The 23,360-nt window shown below is 42.9% G+C and overlaps 1 protein-coding gene across 2 annotated transcripts in view; it reads left to right on the forward strand.

Moving 5' to 3' along the window:
- Positions 1-23,360, forward strand: part of STK4 (serine/threonine kinase 4) — a 44,966-nt gene that overhangs the window by 17,557 nt on the left and 4,049 nt on the right. For both annotated transcript variants that reach the window (XM_051803038.1, XM_051803039.1), the window contains exon 10: positions 6,455-6,612. In XM_051803038.1, the coding sequence (XP_051658998.1) occupies positions 6,455-6,612 (158 nt within the window). The remainder of the gene's footprint in view (positions 1-6,454; positions 6,613-23,360) is intronic.

A 23,360-nucleotide genomic window follows, 5' to 3' on the forward strand; every position in this document is an offset into this window, starting at 1 on the left:
GGCTGTCAACAGCAAGGACAAAGCAAACCAATTGCTCCACAATAGATCTTGATCCCTCTGTGAAAGGGACTGTATAATCTGGTATACAATAGCAGAAGACAGTGCTGCTTGTCCCAGGGGATCCTTTCTGTCAGTGTGTGTGAATAAAGGCAGTGATGGCTCTGCTTCCTTCAGAGTGCTCTTCCCTCATCTCTGCAGAGCTGCTTTGAGCTCCTGCTCACAGGGTGCAGCTTCCTGAGCACGAGTCAACTTAAAAATGTTTTGTTTCATTGCTCTGACACCACGTTGTCATCCACACAAATATTCTCCAGAGCTGAGGCCAGTTGTCTTTCTAAAGATTGCTCTGAAATCTTTGACAAATCACGGTTTATTTTGATATTGCTAATGTAGTAATTGCTCACTTCATTGTTATTGATTCACATTATCTTTGTAAATTAATTTGTAGCATGATCTCCTGATTGTTCCTAGCTATAACTCCAGCTGGGAGTTTTTGTGATATAGGGAAGAAATCTTACCATTCTGGCTTCAAGAATAGGTATTTAAGTATTAACTGTATAAACTGACTAAAGAGCACACAAAATATGCTCCTGAGGTTATCTTACTCTCTCATGGCAAGCTTTGTGACTCTAGAATATTCACCCTAGGTAGATCATTGCAATCCCTTTCGAGAGGAAAGAATAATAAAACAAGGATTCTTCTGATGTCAAGTTTGAGTAGAGAAGAAGAATAATTTTAGAGAAAAGCAGGAATTTTAGTTTCATTACTCAGCAAGCCTGTTCAGAGAGACAGAAGGACTTTGTGAATCCCACTTTTTTTCTGAAGGCATCTTTTGAAGCTCATAAGCTTCTGAAAATTTTCAATTGTGAGAGCTAATTTGACAGAATCAACGAAATGAGTCCTTTGATTTCTGGGACTAGATGATAGTGAATGATCTGGTTTCATGGATATTCTTTACTGCTGGGAATAAAAAGTAAATGTCTTGCTGGTTTGATTGACTGGGCTGTTTCTTCTTTATCACTGTGCTTTCCCTGCAGCATCGTATGGAAAGGCAAATGGCTTGGAGGCTCTCCACACCTTCTTTGTCATCTTTTGCTTGATGTGAGGAGGTCTGTATGCTGCAGTCAGCCACTAAAACTGACCTCTTCCATTCCCTCACCTATTCAGAAAGGTCACATTTTTTGGAAAGGAGCAGACTGTTGTTCAAGTTTTTCCTTACCAGCTACCCTCACTGTAGCCTGGCAGAGGAGAGGATCCAGTACTGACTGTTGTGATGTCACCTCAGTGGCTTCTTGCAGAGCCCTGCCTGTACCTGTCAGTTGTCTTTGGGCTTGTCTGGGCTATTTGTGCTTTGGGTAAGGACTGTCTCAGCTTGCACAGTACCTACCACGAGCAGTTGGGCTTTGCTTTCCAGTGCTGAAGGGTAACACTGGTAGTGAAATCATAATAAGCCTGGCATGATATTCCTTCAATAATCAGAATCTTTATTTGTTGTGCACAACTTACGGCATTCTTTGGACCCACTAGTTTCACACCTTTTGCTGTTGTCACAACAATACTGATGTTTTTATACTTTCTAAACATGACTTTATACCAGGCAGCACTTGTGAGTTTTCCATGGAGGGCTTCTGTTCTTCACAGGATGGGCTGAGCTCTCAGAGTCCCTCCCAGTGCCTGTGGCTCTGCACAGCTACCCCGAACCTGCAATTCTGCAGTCAGCTGGACCAGCCCCAACAGAGCTGTGGTGTTCCATTTGTGTAATTAATATAGCTCCTAAAAGATGACTGCATATCTAAATGATAGGCTGTTAATGGCTCCAGGGAGCTCTCGTGGCTCATCCTTATAAGCAACTCTTTAGATTCCAAAATAGATGCACAGTGAAGCCTTTCTTGTCACCGCGGGGTGACCTTCTCATAAAAGGCTCTTCTCTGCCACAGTTGTGATCTCACTTTGTGTCAGATGTTCATATTTTAGTCTAACCCTATAAAATTAGGAAGTTAAATGCTTTTTGGCACAGACTCGTTTGGTGCGGTGTCATCTTTCAGCAGCATCTGCTTCTGCAAATAGCAGTGATCGATTTTTGTCTTCAGCTGCCTGTTACCAAAATTTTAAAGATATAGCGGAGTGACTCTTGTGTTGAATTAATAGCAGATCATCTTTGGAAAGATGACACTGCTGTTAAGTGCTAAGATTGACAAAAAGAATTTCGGTCGTGCTGGGATGATAATTGATTTGGTGTAATGTCTTTCTGTCTCCGGGAACGTTTCTGTTGGTCTTACTGCATATGCACCCCTGCTGAGATCAGAGCAACAACTACAATTTCAGATATCTTAGATCTCTATTTCTATTCCAGCTATTTCTCCTTTTATATTATCTTTCCTTTCCCATTTTTTGTCAGTTAGCAGTCTCTATTTTATATCACTTAAGACAAGAAAGCAAAGCGTCACTAAGGCGCAGTGTTACATGTTGATGCATAGAAATGTACTCAAATTGGTGACAAAACGTTCTGAAATTGGTGGCTAAATGTTGTTTGTGTTTGCAGGGCCTAAGGTGACTGCTGGGTTAGCTGTGTCTGACAGTGGGTGTGCAGAGCATGAGTCTCAGAGGCGCTGGTCTGGGCAGGGACCTCTGGAGATCATCAGTCTGACCCCACTGTGATGGCTGGGGCAAGTGCAGTGTCAGCTCTGGTTGCTCAAGGCCTTGCACAGTCCCTCCAGCCCCACTCTGTTGCACAACCATCCCTGTTGTGAAACTTTCTCCCCTGTGTTCTGCCAAGTTGCCCTTGCTGCAGTTCACACCGTTCCTCTCATCCTCTCCCTGGGGAGAGCGAGGAGGTCACGCAGCAAACTCATTGCCTCGCACTTCAGGAGGGCAGATTTTGGCCTCTTTAGGGATCAACTTGGTAGTGTTCCATGGGATAAAGTCCTGGAGGGAAAGGGGGCCCCAGAAAGCTGGTTAATATCCAAGGATCACATCTTCCAAGCTCAGGAGCAGTTCATCCCAACAAAGAGGGTAGAAGCAATGACAGGTAGCCCGGGAGAAATAGAGATTGTCTGAGCAAACAGGGATCAGGTTAGGAAAGCTAAAACCCTGATAGAAATAAGTATGGCCAGGGACATCAAGGGCAGGAGGAAAAGCTTCTGTAGGTAGGTAATTTTCCCTATTCCATTTATCACTGACAGCACCAAGTTGAGTGGTGCAGTTGGCACTCTGGAGGGGAGGGATGCCACGCAGAGGGTCCTTGACAGGCTGGCGAGGTGGGACTGTGCAAATCTCAAGAAGTTCAACGAGGCCAAATGCAAATATTGCAGTTCTTGTTAAAACACAAGATGTGGGGAAATGAGCACGATTGTTTTAACTGGCACTCTGAATCAAGCTCTCTTTTGAGTGAACAGTCTTTAAGAAAATAAAAAGAACGAACTGAATAAGCCGATATCACTGGAGTGAAACATTTGCTTTCAAAGCCTCCTGTGCTGCAAACAATAGTTTTCAAAACAGATAGTACAGTCATGATTTAGATTTTCATTTTTTCCCCCTAGGAAGTCTGAGTTACTGAGACCCAGACTGGCTGTCAGTGAGCTGTGTATAGATTACCCTGGCTAGTTATGAATTCCTGTATTTCTACAAAATTAGTTGGTGTTAAACATTGCCGAGATTGTCCATAATAACTTACCTCCTGCTTCAAACAGGCTGAGCCGCAGCAGAGCACAAGGGGTGTGTTTACTTCATTCTAAATAAATGTTTTATCACTCAGCAGTAATTGGATTGTGATTGTATTACAGTAATTATTCCCAACAGCAAATCTGTTCTCCACTTCGCAGGCGTGTTCCCTGCCTGACCTTCACGCTGCTGGTCTGAAGGTGTCCTTCTTGATCTAATTCTCTGCGATGAGTTTTTTGGGTTTGTTGTTTAGAAAAGGGGAACTGCTGCCAGGGGTGGAATAATTTGTCTTTGCTCCACTTGTCGTGGTGCAAAAGTATCAGCACTTCAGTTCATGCTTGAGCTTTTAGCTGACCCTGGAGAGGCAGAGCCACGCAGGGCTTTTTCAAAATGCATCATGACATTTCAGGCTGTGTAGAACCACACTTCTCTCAGTATCACAACCCAAATATCCTGCCAGGATTTCTCATACTTTGCAGAAATTTGTTCTGTATTTAATGTGTCTATAGACAAATAATTTCCTAAAGTATCTCGTAGCTGACCAAGGAATTAATCTGCTTGTCTGAGGATCAGACAGAATCTGCAAGGGAAGTTCTGGATCACTGGGTGGCAATTTTGTGTGCAAGAATAATGTTCAGGGATTAAATCTTAATGGGTTTCCAGAGCAGCTAATATTTTTTCAAGAGGAAAGCACTGCTGAGTATCCTTAGAGAGGACTGCCTTGTGACAGCCTGCCTTCTGTACAGACTCTTGTAGGAGAGAGCATTACACAGACCAACCCATCACAGAACATCCCCTGTGTGTCTGTCTGAAGCTCTAAAATTTGTTTGATTGCCTGCCTGACAGATTATATTTATTTCAAGTGTATGGCATTCAGCAGTGAACTTATTTCCACAGTCCAGAATTAGGCTATTCTGATGCTATTTTCTGTTAACTCTAGTCCTGATCCTGCTTTCTGAAAATGATGGTTTCTGCATCACCTAAAACATATGTTTCAGGTATGAGTAACCTATTGCAGTGTCTAGAGAACCTTGTCTTATCAGAACAAAACCATTTACTGGCTTTCAGTGCTTGCTTCCATGATGCTCACAGGTTCTGCTGAAGCATTTTATCATCAAGAGCAGTGCAGTGGCATTAAACTGTGAGCAACCTTTAGCTGTGTTTGCAGCTGTCATGGCCTTGTGTTGCAGCCCTGTTATAGCATGTTTGCTGTGCAAGACAGCTTCTTCCTTTGGACTGGGACTCTTCACAAGATATTAGCAGTGCTGTAAGTCACAGGACTGGCCAGTCTAAGTGAGAGGAGTCTGTGCAGCATCTCAAGCTGGACTGGTTGCACTAGTGAAGAAATCTTCCTTTGGAGATACTGAAAGCCTTTTGATCTTGACTTGCTGTGAAGTTAAATGTCATGTTTTCTTCCTGTGCTGTTTTTTTTTTGCTGTCTGTGCTAGAAATCAGTATTTCCATCCTCTCATGTTTCATCACTTCCTTCCCTGTTCTGCTGCTGCCACCCCACAGCCGGAGCCGCCTCCCGTGGGGAGCCACCTCTGCTCTCTCCACACAGCCCTGGGGAGCTGCTCTGCTCTGGGAACTTGTGACCTGCAGTGATGGAAACCTGTTTGCTGAATGGATTGCTAGAATTATTTGTATGCAGTGGTTCTTGAATCACATGAGCAGGGGATTGGATGGTGTAATGGCTAAAGGAAGAAGGATAAAGTGCTTGTATCCCTGATCCCACCAACTACCCAACCTACCTGTGCACCCTGTGAGAATGTAGTTTTATTAGCTCTTAATGGATCAGCAGCATTCTCCCTTTTTTTTTTTTTTAACTCCTGCTCATTCCAAAGGATAATTTAAGCAAATGAGAACAATGTCAGTTGTGCTAAAGCCATGTGCTCTTGGCCACATCCTTTCTTCTGCCATCAGTATGGGCGAGCTCTCTGAGAATGGTGCTTGGGAGGCTTATGAGACCTGCTTTTAAAAATCAAAGTATTCATGTTTACAGGGTTATTTTGACTCCTCTGTCTCTCTTTGTACTCTTAACTTGTTTCTTATTACCCCAAGTTCCTTAAATACAGCCTAGAATTGAGAGGTTGATCTGTATATCTGGCTTACTTGAGTAATCCACTAGGAAAGTGGACTCAAAAGAATTAATTTATGAAAAAGAAAACTGGAGCAGCAAACTTGAAAACTTACTATTTATAAAAAGAAAAAAAAAAGAACTTTTGTCAGCTAATTAAGCCTTTCTACACAAACAATGTAGAACTTGACTACTTCTACCCAAGGCAAGTTATGTGGTATTTATAAGGTATTTGTGGTCTTGGAAAGCCTCATTTTTGTCCTGTTCTGTTCACAAATATAAAGGTGAGTTTCTGCTTGTAAAACAGCGCTGTTTAGTTTTTGAACTTGGCTGATTTTTGCAGTGCATGGAACCTGGCTGGGATGAAGTAGCCCAGCCTGTCTCGTGGGCAGCAGTTCAGTTCAACATTCAGTGCATGAGGTCGAGTTACCTGGCAGTGTGCTGTGATGATGGATTGCAGGTCTAGAGGCCAAGGCCTCCAGCATTGTAATCTCTTGTGTGCTGGGCTTTAAGCTTCCCTTCTCCAGTTTTCCCACTGTACAGTCAGTTTTATGATTGAAAAGCTGCTGAAAAATAGTATTTTAGCAAGTACTTTAGCAGTACTGTGTGATTTAGTGTGTGCTAAAAAAATTAAATCACTTTTGGGCGTGATGTAGGGCTGTATAAGCAAAACTATATTTTTCAAAACAACTCTTTTATTGTTATGTTTAATATTTCCAGGGAGGGATGAAACCATGCAGCCAGCCAAACCATCATTCCTTGAATATTTTGAGCAGAAGGAGAAGGAGAATCAAATCAATAACTTTGGGAAGAATGTGTCTGGCCAGACAAAAAATTCATCTGATTGGAAAGTACCACAGGATGGAGACTACGAATTTGTAAGTCTATACTTTGAAATTCAATCAGTGTGACAATCCTTTAAGAATTTTAGTCAGAGCTGCTATAAGATTATTTCTTGTTTTGACAGACTAATGGAAACTTGAGGAGATTCTAATGGCTAATGCATTTGGATGGGGCATTTTGAAAAACTCGTTTTCTTTAGGTATTTCTCAGTAATCATAACCAGTCACTGTCTCTATACTTTCCTTGTTTAAAAGCAAACAAAACGAACAAAAATGCCTGAGGACGTGACGGTACAAGCTGTCTTGCTTTACTTCCCCGTTACGCATTTAAAATAAAAAAAAAAAAAATCCAGATGGTAGTTGGAAAATGCAAATCCACAGTGTGTGATGCCTGACAAAGAACAGTGTTAGAACCATTGAATTCCCTTGTTTTTCTCAAGCTGTGGCGCTGGGCTTTGTTTTAATAGATAAACATCGAGCTCGTCTTTAATTACTCTTTCAAATCCTTAATTTTCAGCCTCCCTGCCTACGATTCACACGCTCAGAATTTTCGTGAACTTTTCAGAAGTCCAAAGAAAGAGCCATTATTCATAAATTTTATTTTATTTATTTTTTTTTTTTTGGTGGGGATGGAAAATCTCTGGTTTGAGTTCCCAGTGCCAGCAGCAGCGTGCCCAGCCAAACGCTGCATTTTCACACAGTGATCCTTCACTGCCAGCACTTGTTGCTCTCAGTGCCCTTGTGCTGCCTCGTCGTGCTGCCCGTGGCTCAGGTTGTCACGCTGTCAGGAGCTGGTGATATTCACTCCACCTTCACAGAGCGTGCAAAGCAAAATCCCTCTGCCAGTCACGACTCGAGGAGATGCTTCTCTTCAAGGCCAGAATAATCTCTGGAGCTTTTCATCATCTTTGTGCATGTTGTAGGAGAGTTACTGCTGTTATGTGTGTTTTGTTGTCTGTGCTGCTGCTTCTCCTATTTTTCTCACTCAGGCTGCAGAGGGTGGCTGAGGGGACCTCCTGTGTTCTCTCTCCTTTGCACTGTGCTGCGTTCAGCCCGAAAGCTTAAAGTCACTGCATAAAGATGTTTTGCAAATATAACCCTCAAGCTGCCTGTGTGTCGCAGGGTCTGGGCCAAACACACGGTTCCAGTCGAGTCAGACGCTTCATGTATCTCATTCACCTTGTGTGCTGCACCCTAATCTAATGATAAATAATTGTTTTTTCAGTGTGTGGCATTTCCCAGGAGAGGTGGGCTGGTTTGGAGTATCTCAGAAGTCTTTTGTTGTCTGCAGAAGGTGGCCCAAGGGGAAACTTGCTGTAATTATTTTACTTTCTAATTCGGTTGATAACAAGTTTAGCAGTGTATTCCATGTGTTCCACTGTGCTCCCTGGGAGCTGTGGGTGCAGGGCACACCCAGGGAGCACGGATAACACGAGGGAAGGTCGGTGCCACTCCAGCAAACGGGACCTACAAATATTTTTAGAACATGCAAAGCAGTTATTTGACACACATGACCCTGCTTACTGATTTCCATTAGTGCTGCAGTATTGCCATGTGCACAGATTAGCAGTGTGCTGGAAGCAATAAAAATGAGCAATAAATCGGCCTTTGGGTCACCTTCCTGTAATAATTTGTAGAAATCTCACTTCCCGGCTGTATGTGTTTCTCTAGTTCAGTTGCATATGAATATACCAACCTGCCTTGCATGTAAATTTTGGAACAGAGCTACTTTATTTTCTGTAGGATAAGAAAATTACTTGAAAGCAGCCTTGATAAATAAGGTGGGTGTTCATATAACCCTTATCTGAGGGTTTGTAGCAGCAAACTCACATTGTGTAATGTATTTAGAGACCATTTGCCCCAAAATTGATCAATTTGTGGTAAAAGTCATGTTTATTAATGATTTATTAATTGAAATCATCAATGCAATGAGCACTGTGGAATAAGAAAAAATGCATTCACTGGGTGTATCCAGTAAATCTGTCCTAGATCTGCCTGCAGCTGTAACTTACTTCTGCATTGTCAAAATAGGCAGGTTTGAGCAGCCTTTTTTTATAGAGTTTGCAGGTTTCCAAGTAGAGATGAGATCAGTGAGATGCTGGGTAAATACTAGTTCCTCTGGGCCTTAAGAAATGATTGAAATATTGTTGCTTTGTGCTACTGGAGACTTGATAAATATGCCTTCCCTTCTGTATTCCTTTCCCTCCTACGTGAGTAGCACCTGGAGTCTCCTGTCCTCCAAAAAAAAAGAAAGGGGGGGGCAATATTAAATTACAAAAGATTTTTTTTCTCCTTTTCCCTGTGGCAAAACCATTTGACCTTTTCTTGACTAACGTTGTTCCTCTGAAGCAGGCAAATAAGACACTATTTATATCACAATGGCAGTGTCACGTTGGATGAGGGTTAGATTGACTCAACCCCATCCACTGCAGAGGTGGTGAACTCCATTCCTCCCAGATGTGATGCTCTGGCTGTGTCCTGGTTGTGGTCAGAGGTGGCATTAACCCAGAGTATTTCCAGCCTTGGATTTCTGAGGTAGAAGTTGTTATTAACTGGTTAGTCAATGCCTGATGCTGTTAATGTTTATCCCCACTCACGCTTGAACGAGGATCTCTAAAGATTTAAGCCCTGCTTGATTGCAAACAATGTTTTCAACAACATTATGATTTATTTAACATGGGGTGGGGGGAAATAGTAATTATGGGCAAAAATGCTTGCTTTTAGGAAAAATATAACAAACTCTTAACAGGAGACTGCTGCGGGAGTAGGCTGTTAATGGGCAGGCTGCATTGTATGGAGAATTCCTAATTGCCATAATCAGATTTCAGAATTTTTGTAGTTGAATTTAATTTTGCCAGTGAACATTAGTCACATGCTGTTGCACAGACTTAATAATGCTAGAAGATTTGTTTAGACAATGTCCTACATTTTTTCACTTTAATCTTTCAGTAGTACTGTAACATAAGGGAAAATTAGTTGTGCAGTGTTTCCTGCCCTTAGACACAACAAACCCTTTACTTATTCTTATTTTAAAAGCCTTTTAACTGCTCTGAGCAGGTCAGTGTTCTAATATCACTTCTGGCTAAACTGGGATCACTTGTTCTTTATTCTGGCCCTGCTTGAAAGGCCTTCAGTCTTGCCAGACCTATTGTAGCACACATTTGTGGATCAGCCAGTCACCAATGTTTTGTATTACAACACTAATCCTTTTACTGAAGGCCTGTTTTGTTAACAAATTAGCAGATGCCAGCGACTGCTGTGATAACACTGCAACCTTTTCAGTTTTATTTCATGACTGTGGTTTCACTGGTGAAAATCAGTGTCATAGAGCCCCGGTCAGTCTCAAATTTTGCCACCATGATGCAACTGCTGCGTTTTTAATACCTGTATTAACCTTAGGTTTTACTGTAACTCTAAGTCATAATTTTTTATGTATCAGTGAGTCTTTGCTAATCAAGTATCCTGGGGGCATGTTTTGGATGTGAAGTCAGATAGGACATGAACTTTTAACAGAGACTATAGAGCAAGGGTACGGCAGGACATCAGATCTTTCCACAGGCTTTACACATAAAGTTGAGGCCATTTGCTCCAAGGCCTTTTTGCTTCCAGCACCTCTGTATCTGCCAGCCTGTCAAGAGCAGAGTTGGTACAGTCACTTTTACAGTGTCTGAGCTGCTCTTGCCCTTGGTGCTTCCCTGGAAGAGCAGCAGGTGGGAGCTGGGCTGTGGAGGGAAGGCAGTGCCATTCCCCTGCAGGATCTTGGTGGAGAGCTGCCACCAGCAGCAGTTGTTGTCTGCACTGGCAGTCTCCACCCTGCTGCTGCAGCGCTGGGGAGGAAGCTGACATTCAGAAACGAGGTTTATGCCTCTTTCCTAAGAAACATGCTGCTTCCTTTGGGAAGACCTTGATTTGCTTGCATCTGCGAGGTCTTGGTGAGTCAGACTTTTCCCTTTCCTGCAATTATCAACAGCTGTAATTCGGGTCTTTCCTTCTCACTCCTGGGCTTAATGAAGAGGATCTGCCTTCACAGCAGAAAAAACTTTGGAGCAGAACTGGTTTCCTTACAAAAATAAAATTAACATATGCCCTTGAGAGCGTCAAGGTTTGCAGCAGTGGAAGGAGCAGACACAGCCAGTGTCTCAGGTGGCTGTGGGAGGGCTGTGGAAGGTGGCTGCTGCTGTGGCCTTTGTTCACAGCTTCACCACGCTGCAGTCTGCTGGGAGTGAACCTGTGTGCCAGCTCTCGTGCTTCCATGCTGTGAGTGCCATTCCCTGCACCAGCCCATCATTTTAGCTCCTTTTGAGCAGTGTCTCTTTGGCTGCTGATGGGAATTTCTTTGGACAGGAAAGATTGCTGTGATTTCCCTTGGTTCCGAAACAGACTTTATCACTTTTCAGTGCTCAGTGTCATCTGTTTCTCTACTGCTGGGGAAGACTGTCCTGCAAACAATATAACTGTGGCTTCTGAAATTTTTCCAGGGCAAAGGAAGGATTAGCAGGAGGTGTTAATTACCTCTAATTGGGGGGAATAATGTAAGTGCTGACCAGCTGCCACTTTTGTCAGGGCTGCACAGAGAGAGTCCCCACGTACACTGGTCTCCACCTCACCATCTGCCCGGCAGAGAAAGGGCTTTGCTGAGTTCCAGGAGTTGTGGGATCAAACCCAGCTCTTGCCCCAGCTACAGATCTCCTTCCAGTAACCAATAGTCTGGCCTGTTGCTTCCAAAGTGCTCGGGCCACAACTTACTGTCAGTACCTGACTTCTCCAGGGAATGTGCTCCTTAAAACTGACTAGTTTTGAAATGAGACCTCTTTGTTTCAAAGGCATCTGCAGACCACTTGCTGTTGTGGTCTCTGGTTTTGTTTCCTTACAAGGAAGGAAACTGTGTTGGTCTAACAGTGTCTTCAGCTTGTTCAGTTGGACAACAGGCTGTTTGTGGTGAAACCTTGAATGTGAGTCCTTCTAGTTGCACAAATTAGGTATTGGTGTGATAGCAAGAGACTGAAAGTGTTTGTAGAAAGCTGAATTCTATCAGAGCGAGGCGTCAGGATGTCAAAGCATTAGGATTGTGCTGTATTTTTGACTCTGAGGGTAGATCAGCCTGACAGTGCCTGCAGGTCCGAGTCTGCCTGGCATGTCAGGTGTGGCCCAGGCAGGAAGGATCCAGCCAGGATGGATCCTGTGGGCTGGAGCCCAAAGCAGGGATGTGCAGTGACGATTCCCACTGGCCTGGACAGCAGCAGTGGCAGCTGGAGCTCAGGTGCTCAGTGTTCTGTCTCTCTCCTCACCCCGCTGCTCCCCCAACACCACTCCAGAACAACTGCAGTTAAAAATGGGCATCATCAGCACAGCACGTTCCTTCTCCCTGCTCAGGGCTGTGCTGAAGAATGGCTGCATACTGGAACCATCTGTTTCTTTCACTGGAAGTTACTTATAGGGAGGAACTGTTAGAGGGCAGGTGATTTATTGCTTATCAATAACAGTAAACACGTTCTGCTTTACAATGACCAGAGTCTCTAATTTATTGTATTCTGTCTGTGAAGGTGTCATTTATCTTGTGAACAACTTGTTGTCTGCCAGTACCTGGAACATTCAATGTCTTTGGTTTCTTTGAACATCCATTTGGATAGCATTTATTAGCAATCTAATATTGATGCTTTATAGCTTTACTACCTTTTGTCCTTCTAAAAGTTCAATCGATTAAAAACTTGAGAGTATTTTCTGTGCAGTTGCCGGCTTTGAAAATGATGGCAGACTGAATAATTGGCTCTCATTTTGTTGGAATTGGTCTTTGGGTCTTTGCTAGCAGTAGGGAGAAGGCATGCTGAGGATACAGGGATGAGGCAGATGCTAGAAGTACTTGCATTATATGGGTGAGGTGCTGGTGTGTGACTTTTTATAGTTTATCATTTTATAGTGTTTCCTGACTCTGCTGTGATCCTTCTTTTAACTTCTCTCTTTTAAGCAGCTTGGTAAAGGTGTCAGATGCAGGCCCCTCCACACTAATCTTTCTGTTCCTCCTTTCTCCCATCCAAATTACTCAAGTGAATAATCCGAGCTGGTTACTAAGACTCCAGAAAGTCTGTCTGCTTGGATAGGAGCAAAAAAAGCTTTATTAGAGTGTGCACATTTGTAGGTCATTTAAATGGCATTATTGAAAATCAGATAATCGTGAGACTTCTACTGAATTATTATTTTCAAAGAGAGCAAGTTTCTCTGACCCTTGTGTGATGAATAAAGATTGATTGTTCCAGAAATTCATTTGAATATGTATAGTTTTGCACAGAAGGAAAAGAAGTTTGGTTAAAGTAGAGCTTTTCTCAGTAACGTTTTTCTAAGACTAAAACAAACACTTTGAGTGAATCTTCAGGGAGTTCTCTGTCCAAATGTTTCTGCCCTTCATCTATCATGAACTCTCCTTTTTCCCAGTGGTGGCTGGAATAAAAATTACTTCTCAGGCACTGATTTCTTCCAATAGTCTTACTTTGAACGTAAAGTGAACTTATTTGCTGGGGCATTCATCAGTTTGAGAGATGAAGCCAGATCTGGGGTGGCTGATGGATATCCCTGTCTAGGCCCTATGGAAGTAGGGCACATTCCTAAGTGGGAAGCAAGTAAACTTGTTTCTGCTGTGCTGAATCTAAAATAAAGGTTTCTTTCTGTGGGAGAGCATTAAGGCTATAACTTTCTTTTTATGGGAGGGAGAGAAACAGACTCAAATAAGACCATTTTTCTGACAGCAGAAGGCAGTCCAGGATAGACAAGTATTAACTTCCAAAGCTGAATCGTACCCCCATGGTGTCTCCTGCTTATGGAGGAAGATCTTGAAGTATAATATCTGGATGTAATTCCACTGTGAAGTATGATTTATAAAAAGAGGCAGGTTTTTGTGATGTTTTATTCATTGGTTTTAAATGTCACCTGTCTTGATTCATAGCACTGATGTCCCTTGAATGGATTTCCTTTTTTTTTTCCTTCAGCCATCTGCCAAGAATTTTTAAAGCTCTGTTAATTGTTTGTGTCTCTTTTAAGCATTACCTTTTCAGCATATTTAGTATGTTCTTCCCAGCAAATACTTTTAACTTACGACATCTTTATTAAGGACAAATGGTTCATTTTGTCACCTTATAGTCAAACACACAGTCATTTTAAAAATAAGCCCAGGAACAGCTTGCTTCTCTCTTTTATTGTTTGTTAATCTTCTGTGACATTTGCATGAGGAAAGCACTCTGAACCTCACTGCAAACCTCATTGGATTCGTGGCTGCCTCAAATCACCAGCGTGGTTTACAGCAAACTCTGTGTATGTAGGTTTTATAAACCTTTCCAAATTTCCTTTATAAAAACAAACCAACAAAAAAAAAACCCCAGAAGATACCACATTTGGTTTAAAAATTTGTTAGCAATATTTAAAATCGAAAAAGGTAGTTCAGTGACGTGACTCTTGTATCTGCTGGGGAAGAGAATAGATTCCTGCTCTCTTCCATTTGGTAACAGGGTCATTGCTCACCACCTGCTTTCACTTCGGTGCAAACTGACATTGATTGCAAAGCACTTTCTGCCACAACTCGCTGTCAAATTTTCGTTTTTTGCTATATTTTTGTATATAGCAGGCCTTCTGTGACATGAGGCTTTTAGATGAAACTTGCAGTGAGTGGGAAGTAAAATGAGTTGCTGCTGTTTGTGTCGAATTGTTTAGGTCATAGCCCTTAATAGAGACTGGAATAATGTAACCTGAAATCGACTTTGTATTACAGTGTTCAAACTTGTAAACTCAACATCCTGGACTATCTCTGAGGCCCCTTTCCTGCTGTAGCATTTAATCAGCTGAGACATTGACTGAAAGTTTTGTGGATGAACTAAGTAACTAACAGAACTTCATCCAGAGTCTGTGATCATTGGATTTGGCTGTATGTTTACGGTCAGGCTGCAATGTGCATTTCTGCTTTGGGAGAAAGGGAAGAGGAATTAATAATTGAAGGTGTGATGCTGGGAAAATTATCTCTGAGCATACTGTATTCTTTAGAAAACTTGTTGGAGCCTTGTTATGCCTTGAGATCTGTTTTCAAGGCTGGATGTGTTCTTGGCACAGCATCTCCCTTAAAGAAAGAACACTCCTGCTCAAATGAGGTCTATTTGAAATGCTTCTAAAATCTTCTTCCAACTCATCTGTCAGTACAAATGTTTTAAAGGGTAATGTAGCTTAAAAAGACAAGCTTGTCCAGGTTTTTCTCATCTGTAGCAGAAAAGGCTCCTTTTGGTGACTCTTTGCTTGAGGAGCCCATTACAGCTGCTCTGGGTTGCCTCGTGGGAGGTGGAGCCTCTGGACCATAAATGAAGAGCCTGGGGATAAAGTCTCCATCAGGCCCCTGTGAATACTTTCCAATGGGCAGGATCTCATCTGGACAAGTGCCTGAAATGATGCACTGTGGGAGGAGCAAAGTTATCTCAGCTCTGACTGCTGGACCTGCTGCATTTGCCTTTGTGCCCCTTCTTCTTCTGTTCCTGTAATCCTGCAGAAACATCCAGGTGTTGCTCATTGCCAGTGTAATTGGTGCATGGAATCCCTGGGAATCTGCCTGCTGACCTCACCAGGAGACTTTGCAGGGGGGAGCTTCATCGTGGGTGAGGCTTCTTTGAGGTTTTGCTGATTTGTGTACTGATTCAGTGTTAACTAATTGGTTACCACCTCAGGTACATTTGTGTTTCATGCTGGGCAATATCATGTGAATGAATCACTCCTAGTTTAGGATAAGTGATCCTGAATAAAGAAGTTTATTGTCAATCCTTCAGTAAGTAGAGCCCTTAGGAGCAGGGGAGAGAGGGGGAAAGGGTAGGAGGGGGGATTGGAGGGAAGCTCCATTACAGACACGTGTACCCTTCCTGGCAGAACTTAGTTAAACCTTTCAGATCTGTAAAAACATTTTATTTGGTGTAAAGGATTCAGCATCTCCTGACAGATTGCTTTTCTTAAAAAAAAAACAAAATGGGGAAAACCCCCACATTGGTCAGCTGTGTGCTCTACAGTTGAGTTGTGCAGCTAGCCAGATCCTCAAAGCCCAATGACATGATTTATTTTAGCATGTTCAGAGGTATTTTGGTACTCTTACTTAAGAAAATTAAAGCATAATCACTTAGAGAGGGAAAAAACCCTCTGCTGTCTTTTTTCTTAATCAAACCTCTGGCAAGCAAGTGCTTTTTAAAAGCAAGTGATGCTTTTTTTTTTTTTTTTTTTTCTTAGTTGTTCAGACAGGCTGACCTTTTATCTTGGTTTGTAATTCAGTTACTGGGGAAAAAAACAGCCCAGTGAGATAACTTGTCTTTGTGGTTGCAGGATTAGTCAGCCACTTTCTAAGTCCCTAAAGGATTTTAAGGTTTGGACTTCTTGAAGTTCAGTGCTGCAGAACAACACCAACACAATCTGTCATTCCCTTTGTTTAGATTGAGTGTGTACAATACTTGGGATGATTTTGGAAGTGAATGGTGTTATTCATGCTCATAATTGACACTAAGGCTAAAAAAGGAAATTTAATAATGGAGCTGGGAAGATTAAAACGAATTGGTCTTTTTTAAAAAAGCTCTGTTTTTTTTTTTTAATGACCACTCACCACTCATATCAGTGAGTAGAGATTTGGATGGGTTTGCTTCCTTGATACAACTTCAGCACGGTGCTGAGGTAATGACAGCCTGCAGTGTTTGTGTGCTTGTGCTGGCTGGGACACCAAAACTGTCTTGAGCCTTTTAAGGATTACAGTGAGAATTACTGAAGTGCAGTTCTTGGCTCAGAGCAGCCCAGGGATGCAGGCTGTGCTGTTCCCACAGTTCTGCAATCCCTGTTCCGTGGTTATCACTCTGCATAATCACTGCACAGTTCTGTCTGGGTAGCCAGGGAGAGCTGGATGTTTGCTGTGATCCTCTGAAATTGGGAATTTTCTGGCATCTTGCCAACAGCAAAGCTGCTCCGTGGTTTTGAGGAATGGGGGGAAACTTCCAAACTGTAGGGAGGGTGAGAAAGCAAAGATGCCTCTTAGCTGGTGAAGGAGCAGCTGTGTGTCCAAAGTGTGTGTGTGTGTCTCTTCCAGAGCACCCACAGGAATTCTCTACTCAAAGAACGCTTGAGGAAGGTCCTTGCTGAACCAGCAGGACCAAACATGGGTGGAAGTAATTCTGTAGGGATGGTAACAAATAAAATGGTCTGGTGTCATGCCCCTGTATTTTAATCAAATAAGCAGAGCTACATGGCAAATGAATTGGGATCCTTACTGGTATTGTAGCAGTGAGATCTTTCAGTAGCCATCAAAAACTCCACACCTGTGCAAGTAAGGTAGAGCTGGAGAAACAGCTCATCTGAGAAGCCCTGGGTCTCCTCTGATATAACTCTCTGTTAAAATATATTTTCCAGTTTGACCAGGGATCAAACACTGAGTGTGTGGTAGTGTCCATCTTTTCTTCCACAAAAAGTGATGCTGTGATTGCACTTAAATATTTAATGGTTTCAGCTGCTTGACTTGCACTGTCTTGAGCTGACTTGACCTTTAGAATGATCTAGAACGATGTTCTGGTTGGAAGCTGAGTGTTATTTCTTTCTGGAAAGCCATGTGCTGTTCAGATGAGGTGGCCTGAAACCACTGTCTCCACATGTGCACTGATCACAGATCCTGTTCTTTTTCTTTGGGAATTTCTGGCTGTAGTGCTGGTTTGACTCATGCTGGATGCTGCAGCCCATGATGTGTTTTGCTAGTACATTGCCTAAATAATTAAGATGCATTAAAAGCAGAAGCTTGTGCTGCTGAGACTTATTTTTCAAATCCTTTGAAAGTTTAATATCTGTATTTTGAATCTTGCATGAAATCCCACAGTGAGTGCATTTCATCCTCTGCTTTCATAACAGTGAGAAACTTCACTGACGTGCTGATGCTAAAAGGGGGGGAAAATCAAGATAATTAGTATTTGTGTAGGCACAGGGGCTTATCCTGATTTACTGCAGCCCCTCTGTAGAATGGCTGCCTGGCAGATATGTGGAGTTGTAGGGACTTGACAGTCATGAGAAAAAAGTGGGCAGAAAGTGCCTGTAGGTTCTTAGGTTCTTGTGTCCTTTGCATTTGACAACTTAAAGTGAATAAATAGTTAATGCCTGCTCATATATTACAGCAGGGCTTCCTTATGCTAGAAACATAAATGAGAACGAGGCACTTAATTTTTAGATCAGTGATTGAAAGTATGCCAAGCAGTATTGAGCAGCATTTCAGGAAAAATGTTATGGAAAAAAATGGCATGCTATTCCAACACCAATTTATATCACCATCCTCAAGACCTGAAGTCTGCTTAGCGTGAGAAATCACCTTCTACATTTAATTTTGGCCAGAGAAATGGAATACATTTTTTTCTGGTTTAAAAAAACGTGTGTAGTACTATTGAGTAATGTACTCCCTCCGAGTATATTTGATACGAGCATTTAATTGATACGGTGTTTAACCAGTCTTTCGAGTTGCAGAAAGCTAATTCCAGAATAGTCTCAGCTCTTACACTTGTCAGAGCTCACATTCATGAATCCTCGAGATGACACCTCTCCCTAGCTCGTGGTCCTCTGCAGCACCCGTGCGCTGCCATGTGCTGCAGGCTGAGCTCTGCTCCGAGGGGGTTGCTACAAATAGTCATGGCAAGTGGTATCCGAGGGGTGATCACCTCCCAGAAATAAAACTCTGCTTGAGGAGGTGACAGAAGAAAAGTTCAGAGGTTGAGGTGGATGCACAAACCAATCCAGGATCCTGGAGAAGGAAGTACAAATGTGCCCTTGGTTTTGTCAGAAGGGAAGCATCTTGATAACAGTGCTGATAGCCAAGGTGAAGGGAGGCAAGAGTTTAATTAGCCTCTTCTGTGAAGAGCCTCCCTTCCCAAAGGACATCTCAACACTTAATAGACTGTGTGTAGGAATTCCTTTTTACTTGTCTCTGATACAAAGCCACTTCTGCTGTGGAGTGTGATCATCAATAGCCTACTGTGAGGGGCTTCCATACAGTTGCAGTCCCACTTGGTTGTTCTGGTTTTGTTTTTCCAAAGTGGCCTGTTGCTACTATATTACAGTGGAAATATTTTTCATTATCTCTAAACAGCAAATTCCTATTTGGCATTTAATGTTTAGCATAGCTTGGATATCTCGGTTTGGATAAAACCCCTTCTCAAGCCATGCTTAGAGTTTGCCTCTCCAAATATACACAAGTAAATGATGACTTGTGCTCCCTACTGATATGATTGATGAGTTTCCTTGGGGGGGTTTTGATCACTGGGCATGCAGTCAAGAACTGTTAGATTGCAGCATAAAACTAGGCAGAAGAGGAAGTTATAACAATAAAACCTCTGCTAAATAGACAATTAATTTGTTTTTTTCTTTAGTTCCCATCTAGCTCTACTAAGAATTTATTTCCCTGTGTAGCGTGGGAAGCTGCAATTTTATTACTTCTGTATTTTAGTCTTCAAACTCCCACTGCCCCTTATGAAGTGATAATTGCTAAAGCCCGTTTTTCTAAAGGCTATTTAAAACTTAAAAGTTTGACATCAAGTTATGTTGAGCAGTAAATGCCACCTGGAATATCTGGGTGAAAGGCAGGGAGAGCGATTGCTGCAGCTGGGTGTTTCCTTTCCAAAAAGCCACTGGGGGTAACAGTGGGAGGATATTCGGAAAATACTCTGAGCATGTGGAAGACAAGTGTTCAAACTCCGAGGAATTATGGTCGAGGGATGTGACTAGAGGGAGAGAACAACTTCCTAATTTTATTCATAGGACTGGTCGTAGTACCAAGACTCGAAAATATCTTCCTTCTGCAAAGCTGTTCAGATACCTTCACCATGAGGAAAGCAACCTCATCTCATCAGTGTCATACATATTCCAGTTTTGTCCCAGAAGTCAGGGGGCGTCTGCACGTTTGAAGAGTGATGGTAGAACAACTGCATCCCCTCCCTGGGGATGGAGGGTTCATGTTTGGCACAAGCTTCAGAACTTCAAAGACAGCATCTAAAAGCAAAGCCCAGATAGCTTGAAACGTTGCAGACATGCAAGGAAAAGGCTTTGTGCTAAATCCAGGGATCAGATTCAGTGTCAGCAAGTAAAAAGAAAGTTTCAGGAGGAACGTGCTTTCCACTTGCCCCAAGGTAATGTTTTTTGATTCCTGTGCAGTCAGTGAGCTAGAGCTTTACTGAGACTCTTTGTTGGGGGAGAAACGTGTGAAAGCTGCTGGGAAACAGCTCCTTTCTGTTTGATGCTCGTAATTCATGCAGCAAGAGGATTTTGCTGGCAGTGTTTTTTGCTAGAGGAGCAAATAAGAGTGCTAGCTGTAGTGACCTGGGGGTTAGTGGACGACCATATTTATGTCAGTAGTGCAGCCTGGTCCAGGCAGTGGTGACCTTGTGCTGCTGAAGGGCTCTTGAGGGACCAGAGGAATGTGCCAAGTCCCAAACTGGTCAAGCTACAGACCTTGCTATGGGAAAACCAGCATGGGGTGCTCTTCAGGGTAAAGACTATGGGTCCCAAGAGAACCTGTGATAAATCATTTGCATCAGCTTCTAATTCAAAAAGTTTTTACTGTTTGGGATTTTTGTTTGGTTTTTTTGTGGGGACAGGGCAGGAGCTGAGTTAATTCTCCAGGCTTTGTGTTTTACAACAGATTTTTTTGTTTTGTGTAAATAAGAAATTTGACATGGTCTGTTTAAAAATACTGTGGCAGGGTTTTGGACAGCTTCCTGCTTAGGACAGAGCAGTATAAAGTTCAGATCACGGTGCCCTTGAATATTGAACCTGTGGCTTTTATTTATTCTCCTTTTGCTGCTTAGGTTCATTTACATTCAGTAGAATATCATGTTGCTGTGACACTTTACCTGACTCTAAGAATTGCAAGTGTTTGGGGTTTTTTTTCCCCCTGTTCTTAAATGCTGATTTAAAAGGATGGCAACTCAGAAGCAGTTTGCTGAGTTGAACATTATTCATGGGGTAGTTTGTCTGCAAATCTGTCTGAAATGCTGACAAAGGAATGTCATGAATAGCTTACAAGTCTTCTCCTTGAGGAAGAAACTGTATTTCAAATGATGTGTTCCTGGTTTGTCCATCATTACTGTGCATGCATGGGAAGGCTGTAGGTTATGTCCTTCCAAAGGATATAATTATGTATGTCCTTCTGAATTATACAGCAGAAATCATCAGCACATTGAAACAAGATGTTGCTGTCAGTGGTGTCTGAAGAACAACAACACAGCTGTGGGTGAGAGGCTTTCAGGTGAACACTTGCACCTCTGACACTTGTCTTCAGTTGGGCATTTTTACAGAGTTAGGATCATTCTCAAAACCTTGAGTAAAAATACCACTGTTCATCAAATGGTTAAAAATTAGCTTTCTGCACATACAACCTTGCTGGAATGGTTTCACTGCGCTGCCTCCTCTCCATTTTGATAGATGTGTTTGACCAACCTTAGAACAAGTATTTTATATGTCTTTACATTTGAAATGAGATTCCTTCCTTTAAAAGTTTGTCTTAGGTATTTGATCAGTGCAGACAAAAATAGATAGCTTTTACAGAGACACTTTGACTTCTTACAGCAGAGGAATTGCTGAGAAGTGAGGAGAGGAGTGGGACTGAGCCCGTGGCTAAAACCAGCTCTAATTGCAGCTGCTCAGCACTGAGACTTTACCCTGAGTAACTGTCTGTCATGAGATGCTGTCCTTGTCCTTCTTGTCTTATTTTGCTCCTGGCGTTTCACAAAGAGAATAATGTCAGTGTCCCGGGAGTGTTCCACTGAGAGACAGAGATCCTGGAGTCTGAAACTTCATTTCTGGCAGAAAGTCTGTCTGTGGCATTGGCTTGAAGTGAACTGCCACACAGCAAAGTGAAATGGAGGCCATCACGTTTGAAACAGTTCTCTTTCTTTCTTTTTTTTTTTTTAATTCTAGAGATGTGTCTGTGAGTGGAAGGACAGCTGAGTAATCACCCAGCCCAGGTCCTTGGGCTGGTGCTGTCACAGCCTGAAGCAGGGCAGGAGCAGAGAGCTGGGTGTCCTCTGCACTGCGTGGGTGGGTGGCTCTCATTAGCCACTGGGTGCTGTCAGTCTCTCCTCAGCTCATCTGGGCTGAGCAGTCACGTTCTGGACCTTTTCCCAGGGCTGCCCTTTGGCTTCTCTGCCTCTTTCAGGACCAGCATGGCACTCACAGCCAGGCTGCCGTTCTTCCAGGGGAAGGCTCTGTGGTTAGTTCATTCTTACCAGCACAGAGCACTGCACACAGGATGTTCCTGAGCTCCCAGATTTGTGCAGTGCCTTGCCTTGCCTCCCTTCCTTCTCCCACCAGCCCTGTGCTGGTTAACCCGTGATCAGGCTCCCGAAGTAGCAGCTTTGCTCTGCGTCAACGCGTCTGCGCAGGGAATCACTTCCCAGTTTGCTCATATTAATATATATCTGTGGGCTTTTGCCCACTCCAGACTTAGCAGTACTCCAGCATCTCCCATGCTGTTAGCCATCTGTCCTGACAAACACAGTCCCGGGAGCTGTCACAGCCGTTGTGTCCCTTGGCAGGCAGTTCTCTCCGGCAGCAGGAAGACTCTGTGTGTCAGTACCCACGAGGGTGTCCCAAGATGCTCCATCGGGTTCAGGAGCAGCAGCAGGGCAGTATTTTCTTACTGCCACCTTCTCAGATGCAGAGACCATGGCTGTACATCTGCCCTGCCCTCTGCTCTGCCAGCTCTGGCACTTTGTTTCTGGCTGTAAGCGGCACCCAGCACTTTGGGAGGTGATGGAGAAGGCTGAAAGGGCATCCGTGGAAGATTGCAGCCCTATGACAATTTCTGACATCTAATAGTTGGCTTAAGCCTTGATCAAGGTGTTTTAGATCTGTTCCAGTGCTCTCTTTCAGCAGTCCAGCACTGGGTGCACTGGGGGACCTGACAGCCCTTTGCTCCACTGTAGCTGCTCAGTATGTGTTCAGTACTTGAATTAATATTTTCTTCTGTTTTGCATTTTCATTTGACTTTTCAATTCCCTGGACTGTGAGGAAGGGGAATGTTGAATAATTACCTGCTCCATAATAAATTAGTGTGAAGAGGCAACTGGTGCCATGCATCAACTTAAACTGCTGCCTAGTAAAGTTGCATTAATGTGTATAAATAATGTATATCTTTGCAGAGGAAGTGCTTTGTCTTTCTAATGAACAGTTGCCTGATTGGAGAGGCCCAAAGACTGTATATCCTCAGCAGAAAGGTTGTGTTTCACGTGTGCCTGGATGATTAAAGTGAATTCATGATCCTGTAAATGCAACTAGGAGAGATCTTTAGAATATGCTAAAGAACTTCAAAAGACCATGTAAGAAATCAGCTAGCAGAAACCATCTCAGGAAGAGCGATCAAGATTTCTGTATCTTAGTATTATTTTTAAGGACTGATGCAAACTGCCATTAAACTTTCATTTGTTGCCTTGTAGTAGGCAGCAAACATTTCACTGAGTGTTTCGGTTCAGAAGTGGTTTAAAGAATAACCACGACAGCTGACTAATTAACAGCTAAACCAGGACAGCACCACTTGCATGTAACTGAAATAAAAAGATAAGTCACTCGATTATGACATTTGTTGAAAGTCAAAAAAATTGACAGTTCTTTGTGCACAAAAATCCCCAAATTATTTTGCATGTTCTTAGCATCCACAGCAGTGGATGCCATCCCTGCTGGCAGGTGCTGCACAGTCATCCTTGTCCTGCTGCAGTGGCTGTAAAACAGCATCTCCTGTGTGTTTCTGATGGTCACTTGGGTTTGGA

The sequence above is a fragment of the Manacus candei genome, unplaced genomic scaffold, assembly GCF_025592945.1.
Source record: "Manacus candei isolate 608988 ecotype Guabito, Panama unplaced genomic scaffold, ASM2559294v1 h1tg000057l, whole genome shotgun sequence".
Classification (NCBI taxonomy): Eukaryota; Metazoa; Chordata; class Aves; order Passeriformes; family Pipridae; genus Manacus; species Manacus candei.